The sequence below is a fragment of the Rhipicephalus microplus genome, unplaced genomic scaffold, assembly GCF_043290135.1.
Source record: "Rhipicephalus microplus isolate Deutch F79 unplaced genomic scaffold, USDA_Rmic scaffold_15, whole genome shotgun sequence".
Classification (NCBI taxonomy): domain Eukaryota; kingdom Metazoa; phylum Arthropoda; class Arachnida; order Ixodida; family Ixodidae; genus Rhipicephalus; species Rhipicephalus microplus.
Window position 1 is genome coordinate 22,937,737 of NW_027464588.1, and position 23,857 is coordinate 22,961,593.

The 23,857-nt window shown below is 46.3% G+C and overlaps 1 protein-coding gene across 1 annotated transcript; it reads left to right on the forward strand.

The window, feature by feature from the left end:
- The first annotated feature begins 9,356 nt into the window (after window positions 1–9,356).
- On the forward strand, window positions 9,357–19,369 carry LOC142784651 (NADH-cytochrome b5 reductase 2-like). The gene is made up of 4 exons (XM_075883080.1): window positions 9,357–9,636; window positions 11,309–11,524; window positions 17,929–18,194; window positions 19,058–19,369. The coding sequence occupies exons 1-4, from the start codon at window positions 9,358–9,360 to the stop codon at window positions 19,269–19,271; spliced, it is 975 nt and encodes a 324-aa protein (XP_075739195.1). The 5' UTR covers window position 9,357; the 3' UTR covers window positions 19,272–19,369.
- Window positions 19,370–23,857: the final 4,488 nt, after the last annotated feature.

The following is a 23,857-nucleotide window of genomic DNA, read 5'->3' on the forward strand; positions in this document are numbered from 1 at the left end:
TTTCTTATTGACAGGAGCTGGTAACTCGGCAATAGCGGCAAGCTTGTCCAGATCGGGCCGGATTCCTTCGGCGCTAACTACATGTCAAGAAATTTTAGTTCTTTATAGCCGAAGTGGCACTTCTGTGATTTCAGTGTGAGGTCCGCTGATCGGATACCTCCAGCACGCTGCGCAGGCGGTGAAGGTGCTGCTCGAGCGTGGTAGAGAAGACCACCACATCATCAAGGTAGACAAGACAAGTCTGCCACTTGAGTCCTGTGAGGACAGTGTCCGTCATTCGCTGGAAAGTTGCCGGTGCTGAACACAAGCCAAAAAGGAGCACTCAAAATTGGTATAGGTGGTCTGGAGTCACGAAGGCTGTTTTCTCACGGTCTCGCTGATCTACCTCGATTTGCGAATACCCGCTTTTGAGATCGAGAGAAGTGAAATAATGGGCACGACGAAGTCTATGCAGCGAAATGTCGATACGTGGCAGCGGATACACATCCTTTTTGGTCACGTTGTTAAGCTTTCGGTAGTCGACGCAGAAGCGTAGCGACCCGCCCTTCTTTTTGACAAGTACGACTGGAGATGACCACGGGCTCTTAGATGGTTCAATAACGCCATCGCCAAGCATCTCGCTGACTTGCGTACGTATCGCTTCGCATTCTTTGGCCGACACGCAGTAGGGGTTCTGGTGTATCGGGCGTGCGTCCTCGTACGTGATTATCCTGTGTTGATTGATAGACGTCTGGCGGATCTTTGAGGAACTTGCGAAGCAAGACCTGAACTCGAACAAGAGCACTCATAGCGCAGTCTGGTTATCGGTGGACAGATCAGGATTGATGTCAATATTACTCATTGACGTGTCGGTGGTATCAACTAGTTCTGACGTGAGACAGATGGTGACGTTTGCTACTTCGTGGGCAAACGCTATTGAAGTGCCACGGAACAGATGTCGATGCTCGTAGTTAAAGTTGGTTACGAGCAATTCAGATCGGCCATCACGAAGGTGTATTACACTTCTAGCTACACAAATGCCTTGCTGCAGGAGGTGTTCTAAATTTGTCTCGGCTACCACATCGCCATCGCCGAAACCACAGCATGTTACGTACTAGAACACTTGCTCGTGGAGGATGCGTCACGCTCTGTTCAGAAATACGGAGTACGTCGACACGCTTTCCGTCATCCTGCACGTTGATTGCTCGCTGGGCGGAAAACGTGACGCGGCGCTCTTGCAGATCAATGATAGCTCCATTGCTCTGAGGAAAGTCAACTCCCAGGATGACGTCACGGGAACATTCGCGTAGAAGGAGGCAGCTTGCTACGAATGTATACCCTTGGATCTGTACTCTTGTTGTGCAGGCACCCAGTGGAGTAATGACGTGGCCACCAGCTGTCCGAATCTGCGAGTTGTGGCACGGCGTGATCACTTTCTTCAGCTGCGTTGTCAGTTTCCCGCTCAGTATGGAATAGTCGGCGCCGGTGTCCACTAATGCATTAACTGCACAACCATCAATTGTCACTGCTATGTCGATTGAAAGTCGGTCATCTTTTGCAGCAGTATGTGACGTTGGACTGGTTTCCGTACGGTTTTGCGTTAATAGGAGGGCTTCAGCGCTTCGACGTTCAGCGACCCCGCCTCCTGAGGTCGCTTAGGCTAGTTTTCCCGGCGGGGGCTGGGAGATCGTGTGGTAGAATACCGCTGGGGCGTTGATGAAAATCGCCTCGGTGATGGCGAGCGTGACTGGCGCCCGGCAGACGGTGGTGCATGCTGCTGGGCGAGGTAATTTTCGATTTCGCGCAGTCTCTGGCCGTAACGGGGTGGCGGTGAGTACTCAGAGAAGCCGCAAAGCCCAATACGGCGATATGGGCACTGGCGGTACAAGTGATCAGCTTCTAAACAGTGAAAGCACAGAGGCCGGCGATCAGGTGTGCGCCAGACATTAGACTTCCGAGGAGACGTGCGCCGATGTACTGAACTGGTGGCACCGAACGATGGGCGACAGGAGCGCCAGGGACAATAGGCAAAGGCGGTGGCGTGTACGTGCCTTCGTAGTACGGTATGTGCTGTGCTGACTAAAGTGAAACAGCAGGAACAGCATGGACGAGTAATGGCGGCGATGCAGCAGGGCGTTTCAAGGCTTCCGCGTAGGTTGTCTCACGGAGGTATTTAGCAGGAGCTGGTGGAGCTGTATCAGGAGGCAAAGTGTTCCGGAGGGCCTGGTGCAGCTCATCCTTGGTTACAGTTGCAATTGAGCTAACCGTAGGCTGAGGTGTTACACCAGCCATTTGCAACTCTTCAGTACTATATCACGGATGAGTTCACGTAGACGGTCGTTGCTGGTTCTAGTGGCGGTGAAAATGTCGACAGTACACATGCCACTGACTTGCCTGTCGTATTGGTTGGATAGCTGCTGCAGCATTTTTTCCATTGTCACGGCCTCGGACAAGAACTCCGCGACCGTCTTCGGAGGGCTGCGCACGAGGCCGGCAAAAAGCTGGTCCTTGACACCGCGCATGAAGTGACGCAACTTCTTGTCCTCCGTCATTCTTGAATCGGCCCGTCGGAAGAGGCGCTTCATGTCTTCGACGTACGAGGTCACAGTTTCGTTTGGCAACTGGACGCGGGCCAGAATAGCTCGTTCAGCTCGTTGTTGGCGATCAGAACTGGCATAGGTCTGCAAAAGTCTACGAGAGAATTCGGGCCACGTCGTTAGCTGCTCCTCTCGGTTTAGATACCACGTACGTGCCCCGTCTTCGAGATAGAAATAGACACGACCCAGTTTCACCGCGTCGTCTCACTGATTCAAGGTGGCTACACGCTCGAAGTCCGCCAACCAGCCCTCAACGTTCTCGTGCTCCATGCCATGGAACGTCACCGGTGCCCGTGGCCTTTCCAACGTATAGCGGCTCGACGTCGTGCTTCCCGTGCCTGTTGACGAGGTTTGCACCGAAGCGCTGGTCATGTTTGTAGACGTGGTTGGAGGAGTATTGTCGATTTCCGGAGGATATCCCCTGATTCGGCGGCTGGTCCGATGCACGGGAGTATTGATTGGCACTGGACTTGTATCACGGCTTCCTGGGGGGTCTGTAGCATCCGTGAGACTACCCAGCACGTACACCAGTTTGTCACGATGAGTCACAGCTACTGGGGGATTTGTTACCACCGGGTAGCAATCTCTAGGACGATGCGTCAGTCGTGGCTGGCTCTCGAGCAGAGAAAAAAGCACGCGATCTTCTTTTTCCTCCAGATTGAGAGCCGCTCTTGCTGTCGACCCACTACGTGCTGATGGCAATATGCTGGAAAGCAGTATACGTTAACAAACATAACTGGGGGTCCTACCGCTTCTACTGTAACGTGCTCACGGTTAACTTTGAAGCCCTCTGCGACCATAAGCTTTGTGGCCTGACTCGCGTTTCGGGTACACCCAAGGAACTTCGCGCCCCCCATGTGTTGCAAGACTAACACACTATCAGGTCCGGCTGTCTCTTCAACTGCATCTATAAGGTCGTCAATAGACACGTCCCCATCGGGGGCGGTAAACAGCAAACAGTTCCCCCTCACCGGGAGGTTGCTAGGGTTTGCCATGTCTGAAGGGGGCGTGTCTGCTGGTCTCGCGGGCGCTCAGCCAGCGGGACTAGGGAGGGCAACTTGTTGGTCTGGTAGTGTGCAGATTTATCTGCACTCTCGTGCACAGGGCGGCTCAGAGACCGCTCAGCGTCAGATGTCACCAGGGCAGAAAGCTTCCGGGGCAGCAGACGACGTCCGGGGACCTTGCGATGCCTGGCACAGGGGTGGGAGGGGGGATCCGGGCGGGAGGTTCGAGTCCAGGGGGCGGCGGCCTCTCGCGGTAGGGCGCGACGACTCTGCCACAGGTTGCTTCCTTTTTCCTTGAAGGGGACCGGTGGGGCAACGTCAGCGTGACGTGGCCCCGGGTCCAGCTGTGCGACTGGCGCGGCGAAACGGCTTGCTCGGACTTTGACTTGAGGACTTTGATCTTAGCGGCACCCGTTCGTCCCTCGTAGTCGTAGTAGTATTCATAGTGTGTAATCAGTCTTACATTTTGACCTCCAAAGTGGTGCCAGTGATAGGTTTCTTTTTTTGTTTGTTGAACAATAAAAAATTCTCAGCGTGCCCGTTAACTAAAAGCCGAATTCTCCTGTCTCTCATTCCCCCTTAACAGCCATCGGTATGTACATTGAGCACTGTCTGACAAGAAAGGGTTGCTACGTTATACTCGCTGGGCTTAAGCTCCTTGGTTTTAGAAAGGTTTAGCTAGCGTTGGGCCGCACTGCCATGAATACAGTGAAGTAGTATAGACAATGAACACGAGGTCGTTAAAGGTGGGAAGTAGTCACGAAGCGCTAGCCGTAAGAAAGTGTGTGTGTGCCACCTTTCGCTTAGTCCTTGGAATGTCCGCCGTATGGTGGTGCATATCCGGAATATATGATGAAAAGATACGAGATGGTGGTACTTGGAGTGTTGAATAGATGCACGAATGGACACACAGACAGATGGATGAACGGACTCACGGATGGCTGCACCGATGGATAGACGGATGGATGGACGCAGGGGCCGATGCATGGACGAACGCAGGGACGGACGCACAGATGGACGTGCGGAAGCACGAACAGATGCACGCACGGACGGGCGAATGGACGCGCGGACGGTCACACAGACGGACTCATGGATGGACAAAAGCAAGAAAAAATTGACGGATGGGTGCTTGGCCCCACTCTTCATCATTCACTCCCTGGATATGCTGCAATTTTTTAATGTCATTTGATGACGTGTTGCTCAATAAAAAATTGCAACATGGTCACCTTCTCTCCACATGCTGCGCATAACATCGGTTCCCAGGTACGTGGTATCTGCCGAAATTTTCGTGTGTTTCCCTCGTCGTTGCTCACTTTCTTTGCATGCATTATCAATTTTCATTTTTGTCAGCCAACATACTGCCAAGTGTTTGAGGCAATTTCACTGAGCGGGTCACCTACGAGGGTACCGAAAGCACTTTTTCACCAGTGACCATCCCAATTTACCACGTGCTCTTCCGATTCCATGTGGTATCGCTCACCTTCAACATCTTGGCAGTTAAAAGTACGCTGCCTTCTTCAACCCCCTTTTAAATACGATAGCCTTTCTTGGTAACCCTCGACGCAAAAATTTTCATCTGTCTGTTCCTTAGTCCGTTTGTCTACCCTTGACGATATCGGGTACTCTAAACGGCACCAGCAGATACCCCAAACGGCCGACCCCATCCGCAGCGCCAATCAATGTTGCTGAAGATTCAGCGTTCGTACTTGTGCGATTGTCCGATATTAAAAAAATTGGCCCAAATCTGCATGCCAGACTGCAAATGTCGTCTAAAGACGATAGTCTTGCGTTTGGAGCGAGTGACCAAAGCGTGTATTTGATGGTATGCGCGAGAAAATTGGTGAATGTTATTCTGGAGGCGCTGAGTTAGTGCCTCGAGCGGGTAGCGAAGGCGAACGAGCGAATCGAGGCCCGTTAGACAGGAGCGTCATCTGGCAGTCCGAAAACGAAGGAAGGCGTGCGCGCCCGCAGAGAAAGATTCGCTCTTGTCTCGGAGGTGATAAGGTGTAGAACGCAAAGCTACAGGCAGGTGCCACCATCATGTCGTCTTAGCAAAGCGTTGGAAGCACTTACCTTTTTGAGCGTCGCATTGCATTGTCAGCGCAGTCTGATAAACACTACGGTCCTTAAAATTACTTGTGTGTGCATTCTTTAGTATAAATCCACACCTACAAAACATCGACGTGTTGTTATGGCGCCTCAGATATGCGCAATAACTGCTTTTTAATTGACAATCGCACAAGTATGAACGCTCCACCTTGAAAAATATTGGTTGTCCGTTTGGTGCGATTTGAGTGATCGGTAAGGGCGGACAGACAAATGTACAGAAAGAGAGACAGACAGACAGACCAAAACTTTTCCGTCGAAGGTCCCGAGGAAAGACTATCGTCTTTAAAAAATCGGCCCCCTTTCCGCATTTTATTCTCAAAATGTCATCGAAAGACAATAGTCTTGCGTGTGGAGAGAGTGAACAAAACATTTATTTGAAGTTCTGCGCAAAAAAATTGGTGAATGGTATTCTGGAGGCGTTGCGTTAGAGTGCCTCGAGCGTGCGGTGAACGCAAACTAACGCATCAAGTCACTTCACACATGAGACATGAGCGCTATCTGGCAGTTTTCTTAAAAAAGAAACAAAGCGCGTGGCTCCTCAGAGGTGATAAGGCGCAGAACGTAAGGCGACGGGTAGGTGAAACCACCGTGTCGTCTTAGCGAAACGTTGGAAACACTCGCCTTTTTGTGCAAGTGTTTCATGGACAGCGCCGCGTGATGAACGCTAAGGTCCTTAGAATTATTTATGTATGTCTTTTCCAGTAAAAGACGCACATACAGAATATCTACGTGTTATGGTGCCTCAGATATGCGCAATAATTGCTTTTATTTGACAATCGCACAAGTACGAATGCTGACCCTTGAGAAACATTGGTGGGCAATGTGGATGGGGTTGGCCGTTTGGGATATCGGGTGGTGCTGTTTAAAATACCGAGAACTGTTAAGGGTAGACAAACATACAAATGTACATAAGACAGGCAGACAGACATACAGACAGACAGACCAAATGTTTTGCGTCGAAGGTCTTCAAGAAAGACTATTGTCCTTAAAAGCAATTATTGCGCATATCTGAGGCACCATACCAACCCGGATGTATTCTGTATGTGCGCGTCTTTTGCTAGAAAAAGCATACATAAGTAATTTTAAGGACTGTAGCGTTTATGTGTATGTGCGTCTTTACTAGAAAATACATACATAAAGAATTCTAAGGACCGTAGTGTTTATCACGCTGCTCTGACCGTGCAATGCTTTCACAAAAAGGCAAGTGCTTCCAGCGCTTTGCTAAAACGACACGGTGGTGGCACCTACCCGTCGCCTTTCGTTCTACTCCTTACCACCTTTGAGACGGGCGCTCACGCCCGTCTCAGAGCTGCACGCTTAATTTTCCAAGATAACTGCCAGTTAGCGCTCATGTATCACGTGCGACGTGCCTTGATGCACTCGTTCGCCTCCGCTGCACGCTCGAAGCACTCTAACGCAGCGCCTCCAGAATACCATTCACTGATTTTCTTGCGCAGAACATCAAATAAACGTTCAGTTCACTGTCTGCAGACGCAACACTATCGTCTTTCAACGAAATTTGTAGAATAACATGCAGATACGGGGCCGATTTTTGTAACTGCTTTATTGTTATGCGTCCCACTTGTGGTTTGGTGTTCGGGAACGGGCGTAAGCCGCTTTTGTCGGCAACCCTTTGTGATAGCCGGACGCGGCGACCGTCTGCAGGCTTCAAACTTTCAAGCTCTTTTTTTTTCGTGTCTTTAGCAAACATCGCTTTGCGGCCAACCACTACTAAGCGTGTTTTTTCTTTTCTTTTTCTTTTTTTCTCCTTCGTCCATTTTTTAATTTTCGGATAACATTTTGAACCACTGTCACCTGACTTAAAATGAAGGAAAGACAGCACTCTGCTGCGTTAGAGTCTTTTATTTATTTTCAAACGGAAATCACCAACAGTGACACGCGCCACCACCAGAAGATGACATCAAACTAACACGCCAGGGATTACAAGGTGCCTTTGACAAAGATAGGTTCTCCTATCGAAACGTCAGCCAGCCTGTCTGAGGCACTTCCACTGTTCACCCTGATTATCCCACTACGTGCTTCCATCTGTCAAATGCTATCTAAATTTTGGATGATATACATGCCATGATTTTCATGTTATGGCTAGCCACTTATGCTCATATTACAGTCATGTTATACCATACCACTTTTCATATGATACCATTATTGAAACGGCCAGTCGAGCGAAACGTCCTAGGCGGCTAGATAGATAGACAGATACGCACAATGTCACCGAAGTTCGCTAAGAAATACTCCGAATTTAAATGGGAAAACACGGCGTGAGTAAACTACACGGCAGTTTAGAGGCGCACTGGAAAACTACCGAGCAATAGCAAATCAAGTTTTAACACGCTACAGTTCTTTAGTACTAAACCAACGCAAACCAAAACATGAAAGATTTTGAATTGTCCACAAGTTTTTTCAGTGGATGCTCCATGCAAAAAAGCATGCTCTTACAAGGGTAGCATATCTGGCAGCGGAAGCCGCATGCCCTTGTTGCCATTAAATTTGTGGCTTCAAGGCCTCATTCAACCCCAAATTTCGTTGAAGTAGAGCTTCCTCGGGTTTCGTTGAAGGTAGCGTGACCCTGCAGATGTAATGAGCGTTCATGGAACACTTAACGACGACTTAAAGTTCTGAAGCGTGCCGTACAGCCGGATCGCCGGGGCTGCTCCGATTCCCGCGCGCTCCCGAGAACGCTCCTAGTGGTTTTTCCTGCCCGTACATCAACTTTCCGCCGCAGAATCACTATACCTGTAAATGTATTGAAGCACTCTAGTAGGACCAATTGTTCAGTTAGCTGGGAAGTATAAACACGTTCAAGTTATATACTGATGGTCATATGATGTGACAGGCATGTGCTTTGTGCGTTTTGTAAAGCCCTTACATTTTACGAAATTGTCATTTCATTAGTCACATATCAGCTTTGAAGCCTGCTGGGGTTTCAGCCAACTCTTCAACTTCCAAACACTTTTAAACATCTTTGAAGGCAACTTTAGTTTTTTCTAGAATTTCTTCACTTCCGCTGAAGGCCACTGACGCAGCGCCCGTGTAGATGCAGAATAGATTACGATGGTAAAATATGCATGTTTGTGGAATTACTTTATTAAGGCCGAAGCTCCTTAAAGCGTAGCCTTGTTGGCGTCTGTCACACCACATAAAACCGAAATCGAAACTGAACACCTTCACAACAAAAACGGAAAACCATATGTGTAAGGAACCTGACTTCATAAGTAAATAAATCTAGCATAAGACAGCACAATACACTATCACCTGCGCCGTCCGTGCGTCAGTTCATCCACCTGTCCATCCATATGGCGTCCTTTGTACAAGATGGCGACTTCAACGTAGACATTATGAATTTTATGAGATAGCGTAGCCCACTCATGATTACTCACTTCGTGGGGATGCGTGGTTTTAGCACATCTGCTGGGCAATGAAATAGTTTTGTTTTGAAGCGAAATAAAACAATAAATAATTTCGATTTCAAATCAAAATCTTTTTATGGTAAATTAGCATTGATTATTTCATTGAGTAGTAATATACTACAAGTGTGAGCAATCTTATCTATAAATACATTTTCTTTGCCAATTTTCCAGAGTGGATCTGAGCCAAGGATAAAGATTATTATCATCATCACCATCATCAAGAAGGATTCGTGCCAATTGATGGTCGGGAGGAAAAATAAACCAACCAGCCACCACGACAACACCAGCAGAATGTTGCATGGGCGGGCCCAACAGCTGCTCATTTTCGTAGCCTCTGCAGCGGCCACCTTCGGAGCTATCACGCTGGCTGTGCTGCTCATACGCAAGATAGGCGCCCACATTTCCGGTGACGTGCTGCTCGTCGACCCCAATGCCCGGTACACGGTGCGGCTTGAGCGCAAGATCCCTGTCACTCACAACGTTCGCCTGCTGCGTTTCTCTCTGCGGAGCCGCTACCAGGTAGGCAGTCAGACAAGGGTTGTTTCGCGTTTTTCGGCAAACTTTCAAATACATGTGCAACTTATGCCACAAATGCGGGTTTGTTATTCGAGTACTTTTTGTTTTCGTTAGCTGACCGTTCAGTAAATGATATGAAGAGGGTGTGAGTGGTCAGGTGAAAGCTCATAATCACTGCTTCTACCTACACAGCAGCTTTCGATAGAATATAGGCTAAAAACGTGGTAGGGTATCGTGTCTAGGCTGGCAAAATGCGCACTCACCCAGCGCACGACCGCACAAGGCGTTTGTATAAGCAATGTTCTCAAATCACGTGACCAAATGAGAATCGGCTTACGCTGTAGCGAAATACCTGCCCCCATTGCGTCGTAAGAATGATGCAGCTTTGTGTCGTAGCAGGCGAGAATTTCAGCAAGTCACTGAAACAATAACCAAGGCTGAATTGTTTGTTGCTACAAAGCTGTCTTTTCGTAGTGCGTGCCATAGTTGAGTACCACTAGTAGGTGTTGTAGAAGGCATGCACTAAAGCGTCAATGACTGAGCAAGCAGGCCACTTGATCTGTCAATCACCAATAATGTTTAACCACGCGTTTTGAAAAAAAAAAAACATTGATTCCGCAGTTCCGCGTGGCTAGATCCGCTGGGTACCCACAACATCCTAATTATTGCGATAGCGATTTTATGAACAGTCTCGGCTGGTTTTTTTCCGTTGCCGCCACCGTCATGCACGTATATGTATATGTATGTATATATGAAGAGAAGGATGCGTTAGCCTCCTCTTTCTGCGGAGCCAACATCACATTTCCGGCCAGCGTCGTCTGCGCATGAGCTTATCCTGTGAGCAAACAAGTGGAGAGGGGCGTTCGTGGTTGCCGCGCTATCGCAGCAATGATCGGCGAGCGGATCTCGCCACCACAGGAGGCGGCAGCTTTTATGGGCTGTGCTCTCATCGCAAAAAAGCTGTGTCAAAAGTGTTCCTGGAGCGGCCGTCCACATATTCATGGGCTATAGACATAAAAAACTGCCACAAGCGGCGTCAACGACGTATATCCCTTAGTACCAGCATGCGCTGCCCACAGGAGGCGCTTCTCATCAGCACTATGAACGAGCATTGTTCTGGACATCTACTGTGTCCACACCGCAGGAAACTTGGTTTCTAAGGAAGCGCATGTTTATTACAAATAATATTGATCCTAAAAATGCTAGCCTTGCTTCGTAAAATATCGAATGTGTTGTTACTACGTTCATTGCTACGCCCTTTTGACTTTTTCGTAATACTTGGCTTCACAACATCCCTTGATCTCGCAAGCCAATCAGATCGTCGGACTAATGCTTTTTTGTAACCTCACGTGTTGTCACAAGCTGATCATAGAGAGCCGTGCGTATAGGCTGGGTTCATATCCCGGCTGCGGCGGCTGCATTTCCGATGGAGGCGGAAATGTTGTAGGCCCGTGTGCTCAGATTTGGGTGCACGTTAAAGAACACCAGGTGGTCAAAATTTTCGGAGCCCTCCACTACGGCGTCTCTCATAATCAAATGGTAGTTTTGGGACGTTAAACCCCACAAATCAATCAATCAATCAATCGTGCATATAGGCTACGCTTCATTAGAGATAGGTATATCATTGCTGGTACGTGATAGCGAGCAGCATGTTGCTTACAAAGACCCTCTGCAGAGACTGGGAATCCACGTCGGTCAACACCTGCTTGTCTGCGCGAGTATTCACGGCTGCCCGGTGACTAGACATTACACTCCTGTGACCCGGTGTGATCAAACGGGCCACTTCGACATCATCGTCAAGGTGTACCGCACGGGCGAGTTCGAGGAACACCCCGAAGGGGGCCTCATGTCCCAGTTTCTGGACTCGATGCGCCGAGGGGAGAAATTGAAGGTAGGAATGAAGGTATTTCTCGCAAGAGTAGAAGCTTGGGCTAGTTGGTGCATAGTCATAATTGTAAGATATTTCAGCGCGCGATTCAAAAAAAAGGGACAGGGTAGACAGATAGAGCGCAGTTTTTTTCTCCATCGTCATCTGTTCTCGACGCTCTTTCTGTTTACCCTGCCCTTTTAGATGCGGAGCATCTAATACTCGAGGCTTGTAGTGCGGCGCCGTCCGCAAGCTTCCTCCTCCTTCTTCCACCATCTGTGCATCCCTTCCTCCTCTACACACCGCGCGCGCTTCACTTCTCCACCATCTGTGCACCCTTCCTCCTCTACACACCGCGTGCGCTTCTCCTCTTCACGAACATTCGCTAGCTGTATAATGTAGCGCGCATGCGCCGTCACGCTTCGAGAACATCGGCAGCTGACGCGCGCGCATGCGCCGTCGCGCTTCGAGAAACTCGGCAGCTGACGCGCGCGCATGCGCCGTTGCGCTTCTCCCCCTTCTCGAACATTCGACAGCTGACAGTGCATGCGCCGTCGCGCTGTATATATACTCAAGGTCGGCGCTCTCTCGCTCAGTTGCCGCTCGTCGGTTGGTTTGTACGGCGCGTCGACGTCCAAGGTCGTGGTGAAATGAATTCCAACGAATCCACAAACACAATGATCGACGTCCCTTCGACCAGCGCCGCCCTTTCGCATACGTGTGTACGTGTTCACTCATTTAACACCCCCTCCTACAACCACGTTAACCAATTTAGCCATCGACCCAAGTAAGTCGCAATTTAACACCCCATTTCACAACCACGTTAACCAATTTAGCCATCGACCCAAGTAAGTCGCACTTTAACACCCCGTTAACCAATTATATGCTCCGCATCCTCCTCAGTGTTCCCCCGAGGGAAGCTGCGGGCAATTTTTTTTCTTTTATTCGCGCGCTGAAATATCTTAAAGTTAAGGTGTTTCTATCGGGTAAGCGTTCGCGCTAGTTTTCAACCACTGCTTCAGTCCATAGGAATGCCTCTGCAAAATAGAAATTGTGCTTAACCGCTGAATGTACGAATTCTAACCTATCGGGACCAAGCCTGAAATGAAACAAGGACACTTGAGAAAATTTAGGAACCACCCAGTGACCACCCAGTGTACTGTCAAAAAATAACAGTTAGGAGAGAAGGACACCCGAGTACACAGGGAACACGCTTGATAGCCGTTATCATATATGGCAGATATAAGGAGAGAAAAGTGGACCTTACCAGATCATGCTATAAGGAGGGAAGGTGCCATCCAAATCACGTAATGAGGGTCAGGTCATGAGGGTCGGGTCGTCAGGTCAGCTACGACGTCATTCCCACTGAAAGGCGTTAGAAACACCAGCATTTATAACTAACTCACAAATCTGCTAGGGAAAGTATAAATCATGAAATTTGTATTAGTTACAATTTTAACAGTAAAAAATAAAGTGGGTGAAAAGAAAAGTGGCCGCCAATGAAGACCGAACATGTGGTCTTCCAATAATGTGTCCGACGCTCTACGAACCGAGCTGCAGCAGCGGTCATTTGCCCGTAGACGTTATGGGGTTCGTACTGCTACATATGCTTTTTAAATGCGAAGTGTTTCTTAGCGAACTTCAGCGACTTTTAGCGCATCTATCTATCTATCTATCTATCTATCTATCTATCTATCTATCTATCTATCTATCTATCTATCTATCTATCTATCTATCTATCTATCTATCTATCTATCTATCTATCTATCTATCTATCTATCTATCTATCTATAAAAAAGCGAGAAAGAAAGACCTATTAACGTTTTCTTTCAAGACACGGTGATGTAGTTGTGTCAGCAGTGAGCTATCATGACCCCCGTACATCTATCTATCTATCTATCTATCTATCTATCTATCTATCTATCTATCTATCTATCTATCTATCTATCTATCTATCTATCTATCTATCTATCTATCTATCTATCTATCTATCTATCTATCTATCTATCTATCTATCTGTCTATCTATCTATCTATCTATCTATCTATCTATCTATCCGCCTACGACTTTCAGCTCTCCTGGCCGTTTCAGTCATGGTATCGATACCAAACTTGGCTGCTCTTGCGGTGGTTTCGTTCACATGACACGTTGCAAAACTAGTATGGTGTGACATGATTCCACGCCGAACACATGCGACTGACCCTAACATAAAAATCATTACATGCGTATCATGTAACAACATGACTGCATGCCAAGCTCATGATGTGCTAGCGGCCGTTTTACTAGCGCCACATATTCCAAATTTGGTATTCCTGGACGGGAATGAATGATGAAGGTATGATACTGGTGCAAACATGATAATCATGACATGCGTGTCATGTAACAACATGACTGCATGCCACGCTCTTGATGCGCTTGCGGCCATTTCGTTAGCGTCAGATATTCCCTATCTGGTATTACGGGACGCGAATGGATGACGAACGTATCGTACTGCTGCAAACATGATAATCATGAGATGCGTGTCATGTAACGACATGGCTTCATGCTGAACTCATGATGCGCTCATGGCCGTTTCGCTAGCTTCACATGTACCAAACTCGATATTACGGGACTCAAAAGGACGATATAGGTAAATGACAAATCCAAACATGTTGATCATAACATGCGTGTCATGTCACAACAAGACTACATGCTACACTGATGACGCACTCGCGACCATTTCGCTAGCTTCACATATGCCAAATTCGGTATTACGTGACGGCAATGGATGACGAAGGTATGTGACTGGTGCAAACATGACAATCATGAGATGCGTGTCATGTAACAACATGGCTACATGCCACGCTCATGATGCACTGGTGGCCGTTTCGCTAGCTTCACTTATACCAAATTTGGTTTTATGGGAGCTGAATCAATCACGAAGGTATAATACTGGTGCAAACATGATAAACGTGAGATGCGTGTTATGTAACATGACTACATGCTACGCTTATGATGCGCGCACGGCCCTTTCGTCGCGTAACGCTGGCGTTGCCACTCCAGGCGCCGTTCCTGCCATATACTCGCAGGCGCCCGTCGCACTGCGTTGCTTTGACTCATGCGCGTTTCAGCGCGTCCGGCGTCCCTCCGTAACGAAAAGAGGGAGGCGCAGTGTTGTCTGGGTAACGCATTGCTGCGAAATGCAGCATGTCACATTTCGCGCCAGTTGCCATTGGGCCGCGTCGACGGACGCTGGTCGTGCCGGTCGCACCCTGCGTCAGACTAAAAAGTCCTCGCGTTTTTTTAACGTAGCGTCACTGTGTCTAGTGTGCTGGTGCTTCAACGCTCCTTTGGAGTATATTGGGCCCTTCATGACGCACTCGCGGCAATTTTGTTAGCTCCACATATACCAACTGTGGTGTTACGTGACTTTAATGGATGACGAAAGTATATGACTGGTGCAAACACGATAACCCTGACACGCGTGTCATGTAAAATTATGACAACATACCACGCTCATAGCGTGCTGGCGGCCGTTTCACTATCTCCGCATATACTAATCTGGTATCACGTGACGTGAATAGATGACGAAGATAAATTGCACATCCAAACATGATAGTCATGACACGAAAATTATATATGGCGTCATTTGCCTCCACCTCGTAACGTTCTGCTGACTTCGAAGTGACATATAAACCTTTTTTCGTTCGTTCTTTGCATATCATTGATTCCCCCTGTGCGTGGGATCTGCCTTTTTAATTTATTTTTTCATGTCACTTTCCCAATACAATATAACCATTGCGTTACTAAGGCTCGGGCTATTGATTGCCAATTGCCTAGATAGTGTTACAACCTTTTGGTGAGTTTACGAGCACAACACGGGCACTTCAGTTAGTTCTTTAACTTGCGTGACCGCTAGGAATAATGCTGAACTATCAATGATACGTGTGCAAAGGCTGACAAGCATGGCCGCTGATCTGTTTATAGACGGCATACGTCCTATTGGCCGAATTCAGTGACAGTCCGCACTGTTTGCTGTAGTTTTATTTGCCATTTTCCAGCCACAATACCTCTGAACAAATATTTTCATTCTGGGAGATGTCATCGCTGTCTTTGTCGACGTCACAACCACGTGATAGTGTGCCATACTCCCGTTTATTCTCTGGGGTATACATGCGCGTAAATTAGCACACCCCATAAAGCAGATGGTGGATTACCGGCTTTGTAGCTCAATTGGTGTTTCATCGGAGGCATTATTCGAAGGTAGCAGGTTCGGCATAAGCAAGCGGCAAGTTTATTTTCATCCGCTTCCTTAGCCTTTACCTAATAATTACACTATTAACGTGGTAACAGATAGATGTCATCTTGCGCACCTACGGTAAGGTTTATTAGAATACAGTGCATACATTCTATACCTAATAACCCTTAATAAAGGTGGGCTAAATCGCATCTATCCATTACCTAGTTTAGAGCGTACTACAGTTGAAATTTCCATTACGTTCCTGGTCTTTTTTGTCGGTAAGTTCTGATTTATGTTACGTTTAACTAAAAAAAATGAGCCCTGTATTGTTTATTCTTTTGTACCAAGTGACATGAAGCACCGCTGATTAAGGCAGAAGATAGCTGCTGCTATCTCCTTAAAAATTTTGAGAACCAATATGGTATGCTCTAGAGCAAGATGAGGTGAATTGGAGATCATTATTAAAAAATTAATCGTGCATTAGACATAGCGTGCTCATGCTGTTGATGTGGATCATGATTATAATGATGACACGTGTAAAATTAGATTAGGGCTGCAATTATACAGGGACTACAAAAGATTCTTGGCTTTATTATTCTATCACGAGTGAGATGAGTTCAGTAAACCTACCGGTCGAATTTCAGGCACGAGAAAAACAGGGGGTCATTTCTGTGAAACATATGAAAACTTTTTCGTTGTAGTGAGGTGCTACTGACGCGAAGACAGAAATTTTTAGCTATCGGAAGTAGAAACTCCTGTATGACAATGAAAAGCATAAAAGTGGTTTGGCCAGCATCAACTCATAATCAATGAAAACTAAAAGGGCCGAGTCAGAATCATTACGAAACAGTGCAACAGAGAACATGTAAAAAAAGACGTATCAGGAGAAGGAGAAGGAGAAGACAATATTTATTAACAATCCGATGACATTGGTGAGGCGAATTCCTCGCCTAGGTGTCAGCCAGGAGCCCTTGGGCTCTGGCGGCGTCCTCGTCCCGTTGAATTAGGAACATTAAAAACTCGTATGAATAATTATTTTCACTGCTGCCTGTAAAATTAAAATTGGCTTCTTTACATGATCAGCCGTTTTCCCGAAAAAAATTGCAGAAACCAAAAATTTGAAGCCATTCTTAGTGTTATTTTTTCTTTTGACCCCAAAAGACTTGACAAAAAAACATATATCTGCAACATATGCGACAGTTTTTAGGTAAAAAAAAGTTATTGCACAAACTTGCATTCATTGCTCGATGACCTCATATCGTCTGCATGAATGGCTGCTTGTTCACTGCTTCGTCAACAGTTATATGAAAGTCAAAATGTAGCGCGTAGGGTTCGCGTGCACTATGCATAAGTATTGCATGCTTTCCGACATTCATAGTTACAAAGCATTATGAATGTTTTCTGCTGTTTGTTGCAACATGAATAAAAAAGCAGGTGTTCATGCAGAAGGTATGAGGTCTCCTTTGGGAGATCATTAAAAGTAGGCGACTTCCTTCAATGTATTTCTTCCACCAAGGTACCGAGAAAGTTCCACGTGAAGCAGTAAAAATACCATTTCAAACATGTTTCTTCCTGTGGCTCACCCGTCTCACTGTTTCTCACCATTTCACTTCAACTTATATGGACACATATCCAAGAATTATGTGCGATGCTGCAATTGTAGTCAGCACAGAAGATTGATTTTAGCTTTGTGTGAATACAGTTGAATGATTTGAAAGATGGTTCCTTCACGCCACAACCTAAAATATATACATGGTTCATATAACTTCAAAATAATATCTGTTTTGAACATCCGCTCTTGCGACCATTAGTTACCTTCACTGCTCCGGCTGTTCATAGAAATTTGATTGATTGCAGTCAAATCGTTTAACAAAATTGATTCTAAGATATTCTCTGAGTGGCAACCTCTAATTGAGGGTCCGTGCACTTTGTGTTCTTTGTGCATTAGGTGTATACAATAGATTGAACGACCAAAATGGCAAATGAACTAACATAAAAATACAAAATAGTCGCTGCACTGCCATTCAACAAACTTGCTCAAAAGTGTAAACAAAGACAGACAACTTAAAGCTACGTTGATGCTCTTTGTTCTGTGATGATACCCGATCAGCAATGATTGCAAATTGATCGTAGATGCAATCTAATATTTGGCGTGTACATGAACCAGACGTATGATTTGTTATTTTCTCGTTTTTACATTTGACCACAGATTCAAGGCCCACGAGGCAGCTTCATTTACGAAGGCAAGGGGTGTTTCGTGACGGTCGACGGAAGCCGACTGCCGAAAGCAACCTGGATTGGGCTGATCGCAGCGGGAAGTGGCATCACGCCAATGCTGCAGTTTCTGCGTCACGCTCTGGTGGATCGCAAAGACGAAACGAAAATCAAGATGATCGACGTGAACAGCACGGAAGACGACATCATCGCGCGTCGGGAGCTAGACCACTACACCAAGGCCCATGCCGAGCGATTCAGGTGAGCAGCTGAGCCCTGTTATTCCAATAAGCGGGGGATAACCACAGCACAACCGACACGCTTGGTCAGTGTGTAGGGCGCTGAACTATTTGGCTCGGTACTTCTTGTATGCTCATCTGCAGTCGCGCAGGATTGAGCAACCAAAAATAACGAACGCAAAGTGGTTTTCTGAAATCACGTGGTCATGATATTTTTTGCTCACAAAAAAAGAAGGCAATTCTTAATCGTGTGAATATATAGTGTCTATATTGCCCTCAGGTATCCGAAATGATGAATAAAATAAATCAAATAAAACTATTCAGGTTGTTATGGAGACTTCTTAGCACTATTTAATCGTTGAGTTTGTCCCAAACATGCCCACCTTGGTGGGACAGTGGCTATTGTGCTCGGTCGCGGGTTCATTTCCAGTTCTTGTGATACAATTTTGGCGGAGGCCAAATGTAAGAGGCTCGTGTACTGTGCAGTGGAAGTCCACGTAGAACAGCAGATGGTGGCAATTTCCGGAACCTTCTACTACGGCATCTCTTATAGTTTCTGAATGGAAATTACAAGTATAAACACGGAAACGTGCGTTTCGTTTCCTTTCTCTGTAGGGCTTCTTCTGTGATTGAGCGTTAATTTTAATTCAGATGTGCGTACCAACCATGCCAAAATGATGTTTTACTAAAATTCTCTCATATCAACATCGGAGTTTCAGATCGAAAGGCCCTATATAATATTAGTTTCACAAATACTTATTGGCGACGACAATAGTGAGCAGTGGGAAGTGTTGTGTTATCAGTCTCCTTCCTTAATAGTATGATCTAGTTGTACATGTGAGCTGCGCACACAATTCTGAACCTTTTATATCCATGGTTCTGCAGCCTCTGTCACGTACTGAGCAAGCCACCCGCAGGTGAGGGTGCTACTGGGTACTTGCCGGGCCCCCTGACTGCTGGCATGATGGCTGAATACCTTCCTCCACCGAACAACGATACTATCGTGCTCTTGTGTGGACCGAGTCGCTTTCTAAGTGAACTGTGCAAACCAGCACTCAGCAACATTGGACACAAGCCTCAGAGGGTGCTCTGCTACTGAGTGGCGACCCAACATTAGGGTCGCACAAGTGTATGAATCTAGTAACCTCAAAATGTTTCGAAATAATCTTCATCGTACATCATCGATGTCACCTTAAATCTTTGTTCTGTGTATATATGCTGGAAAACTTGCAAGTACCAAAAGCTAACACATATTACGGCATAAGAAAAGATGCCTCAGCTACACTAATTCAATCACTATAAGTAATATATGGCTAATTAAGAAAAACAACACAGGCTCATCTCATAATATAATAACAGACACTGAGCCTATTAAATAGCGGCCACAATCAGAACACACATGCGCATTGGTCTTGGAGATATGCGTTACCCCGGGCAATGTAGTAGTTCTGGCAGTTTTAACGCGCTAATGTGCTAAAACAACAAACATTAAAAATGATTAGATGTGAGTGAGCATTGCACCGAGACTGTATGCGTGGCAAGCAGGTGTTCAGTCTTAGGGCTACGTGATTCGTTGAAATTGCTTTGAAAAAAAAGAAAAAAAGACACTATCTGAATATCATTTTGAAGAGGGAGTCTGCCTAACGCATCATATATTGCATGGCATATGCAAAAAATACCCCCAGGAGTTCTGATGTGGGAATTGAGCAACATGTGCGTGTTTCAAATACCTTGTTAGACAAAACGCTCAAACATATTTATTCAGTCGTCATCAGCGCCAGATCTATTAACAACGTGAGCAGCCACGTAGGTTCCCGTGTTGCCCAACGCATGAGTTGTGGCCCCTTCACTTATTTGAGAAAAAAATAATTGTGGTACAGTGGGCACTTCACCTCCGTTCTTGCTGTATACATTCAATAACACTTCGAAACGGACAATGATAAGGCACAGTTTTTTTCGTCCTTACGATAGGGATGAGGCATGCACTGAGAACCTGAGCAGGCTAGCTGTATACAGACGGTGATGTACACGATTCCCGATAGTGCACCTCTGGTCTATTTGTTTTACTTCCCGATTGTGCAATATGGTCATGAAGGTGAAGCTCGAGCATCATCTACATTTTTGTGTTTGAGGAACACCTCATCTTGCCCAATACCATGCGTAAGTGCCCAATCCATCTTGCCTATACTAGGAGGGTGTAAGTGAAATCCAGTAGTTCTTCCCATATAAATCACCATTAAGCTTTAATGCCTGGGAGGCTGCACTGCTTGGCGCAAGCTTGTTCTACGATAGGGAGCTGAGGAGTCACGCTCGTACAGCCACCAACCTTCGGAGAGCCATGTATTGGCGGTCTAAGATTGACACACTGAGATTCAGCAGAGGCATTCACAGTGAAATTTATTTTCCTTCGTGTGCGTGTGTGAGTCAGTGGCATAATACGTCGAATCATCTTTGGTGATATGGCAGTGCCGCCTACGCAGCTGTCTCATTTGGTAGTATTCTATGCACCTTGTTGTTCCGCGCAAATCTGCTTGTTGTAGATCAAGACTCCACCATCGCAGAATTTCTTGTATTTTCGTACGCACTTACGAGGGTAGTTGTCCTTATATGGATTGTTGACCCATGGCATGCACTCTGAAAAAAAGGAAGGTACTAAATTAGCAGAAAATGTGACGCGCTTAACGATAGAAGGAAGTAGACGCCTAGGACATGACATTACTTTCATGCATTTCACACTGTACATTTCCTAAGATCTACTGCCTTATCTTCAGTGTGTGGACACTGCTAACTGGTTGCAATTGCAGAAGGTGAGAAACGCATGGAGGGAAAACAGGGTTAAACAAGTATATGTCAGAGGCCGATGAGATAACATTTGTTCACAGTAAGCTTGTGAAACGGCTTTCGCGAGAACGTGGTCATCCAACCCATCAGACAAGTTCAATACACTTGCATGAAATGGCCTGATGTCAATTCACGACTATAGCCTCAGAAGCAACACAGGGGCTACTATTTGCTTTGCAGGTAAGTGGGATTACTATCTCGTTCCTGTAACATTAGCTTGATTTTTTGTTGTTGTTAATCAACAGGGGATAGCACTTGCACCAGTGGCATATGCCTGTTCACTTGATTGTATACTATTAGCTAATAAATATAAAAGCTGTGACTACTAATATACCCGCCTTATTGCTGCTAATATTTTAAGGGTTTGAGTCGTACATCATGTGTGTCAATTTGAGGCACCCGTGCATTTTTATGCGAATCACGCTTAAGCACAAAACTACCTAAATACGGTTCTTTTGAAAGAAATATTATGAAATCGCAATAGATAGATGTGAAGTATGGGAGTAAGCAACGAGAGCTGCAAAGTGAATATTTTAAACTTTCTTACGGCCTCCGAGATCTCCACTTTTCAGAATGAAGCACTTCCTGTAGTCAGTGTAAGGAACGGTAGCTGTAAAAGGATTGTCAGGATCTGAAAAAAATAGAGCATTGCAGCAGAAGGTATATAGAACGTAGTGCAGGGCTTGTTCCCATGTCATGGTTAGATAAATATTTAAATAACTTCATGCTCTAAATAACAATTTGACAGATCTAGCGCCTTGTGGAAACCGGTTTCATGCGAAGCAGTCAGTGAGTAATCTTTCTGTGCTGCACGTTTTGGCTTTCAGCCAAGCATTACGACGTGGACCGACATGTCTATAACGCAATAGCATCAAAGAGCTTGTTTTGCAGAAATGCCGGTGTTGGTGTTAATGAGGGCGCTAGTGATGGTGCCTGTGGCTTGAGCGAAAAATGGTCATTTTTTTCGTGACTAAAAAACTGAGAAATTTGCCAATAAACATAATAAGTATTATTAGTTTCGAGTGAGGATGAAACCCAGGCAGCTTGCTTGGTAAGCAGGTGTTCTACAAAAAGCCACGCGTCGATTGATATGACAGTGAAAATAACTTCATCTGCTTTGAAATGCAGTGAATAAAACGGTAATGCTTTGCGAACACATCCGTCCTGTATACAGGCCTCACATTGCAATATGTAGTCTCACAGTAACGCTTCGTTGTACAAACGTACATTGCCATCGTGCGTCGGAACATGTAGTTATAAAAACTTCACAAGGGGCCGGGCGGAAGGGGCACGCACTCGGTGTACCACCTTGTGGCTACGCCGCAGTGGCTTCGTGGTGCGAAGTCGGCTACCCATTATAAAATGCACACACATTACTTACCGTATTTCTCGAAGACCACTTAGTGGGTGAACACTAGTTCGAAAACATTTCACGCGCATAACTAGTCATGGTTTGAAGTAGGCCACCCGTTGCACAGAATGCAGCCATATGCGGAAACATTCATGTTCTGGGAGTGCCAAAGCGTCCCACCAGTATAACGGTGAATCATAGTCCTACACTAGTCAAGAGGGAGGTGACCTTGTCCAGCACTGACGCAGTGCCCCAACAGGCCTTGGTTGACCGAGCTCAGACGACAGCAAGAGCTCATGATCTTTCGGACTAGAAGGCCCAACCTCTAATGACCTATTTATTAGCAATAAAGTATGTTTGATTCTTTCTCCGAGACAAAGCTCTGTAACCTTTGCCATTACACTGCAGCTATGCAAAGTTTGAATTTCTCGATTTACATAATTTAATAAAAACATTGTAATAAGTAGGTAAAGTACGCACTATAGTGAGACGACATCGCATTCGTGTTTGAGTCCTTCGAGTTTTTTTTCACAGTGCGCTGGCTGAGAGCACATCGTTGGCTTGCCTGGCATGTTAGCTGCACTGGCAACTAAGGTGGATCTTATGGTATGGCGCGACGTCAGCAATCAAGCTAGAGCACAGATGTACAGTCGCAACGAAGTGAACTTAATGATGCGACTACTTGAATATCATAGTCAGCTTTCATTAGTCTTTTCCTCCAGCGTCGAGCAAAGCTTGAATGTAACATGCTGAATCATAGAAATATAAATGTATTGTGGGACTGCTACAGAAGCAGAGCTGACACTAGAACCCCAATTAACTCGATTGTATGCCACCGTCACTGCAGTTCATACGGAGCGTTCTGAAAATAAAGAGCCAGTACTGCAACAAGAACTCTCGTCACACCAAAGTGACGCTTTCATGGATTCTTCTTCCTCGGCAGTGTCACAAAATGGCTAGGCTCTGTGGTAGAATAATAAGTGCAAATGCACTTTATAAGCAACCCTGAATACGCTGTCCGTGGTGCGCCTCCTCCTCTTCCATAGCAACGGCGCGAAGAGCGGATAGGAGCGTCTGTAGAAATGGCGCAGCGACGTCACACACCACGTGATTGCGCGCGCCCGCGCATCCACGACTAGCTCGACATCGCCAAGTCGTCATAGGAATGGATCCATCGCAGGCATCAACCTCGACTGCGATACCTTCAACAACGAGTACAACGCAATCGAATGCGAGCATTGCACGCATCCTTGAAGATGTCGCGCCGGTTGAAGACATGGCAGCGCGGCGAAGGGCCTGTGATGCCGAGCGCAAGCGGGCGAAGCGGGCCGCAGCCATGAACATCATTATAGTGCAAATTTACTCTCACATATACGCGTAAACTCACCAAGATTTTTTGAGAGGGTCTAAAGGTTCCTCGGAATCGCAATGTGATCACACGGGGGAGTTAACGTTAACTCACTGGTGAATGCTAACGGATGTTAACTTTACTC

Bases quoted from the DNA above. Each gene is read 5' to 3' on its own strand.
- LOC142784651 (XM_075883080.1), top strand. From the start codon at position 9,358: ATGGTCGGGAGGAAAAATAAACCAACCAGCCACCACGACAACACCAGC. The intron at 9,637-11,308 runs GTAGGCAGTCAG...GACCCTCTGCAG, and splicing joins CTCTGCGGAGCCGCTACCAG to AGACTGGGAATCCACGTCGG. The intron at 18,195-19,057 runs GTGAGCAGCTGA...ATGGTTCTGCAG, and splicing joins GCCCATGCCGAGCGATTCAG to CCTCTGTCACGTACTGAGCA.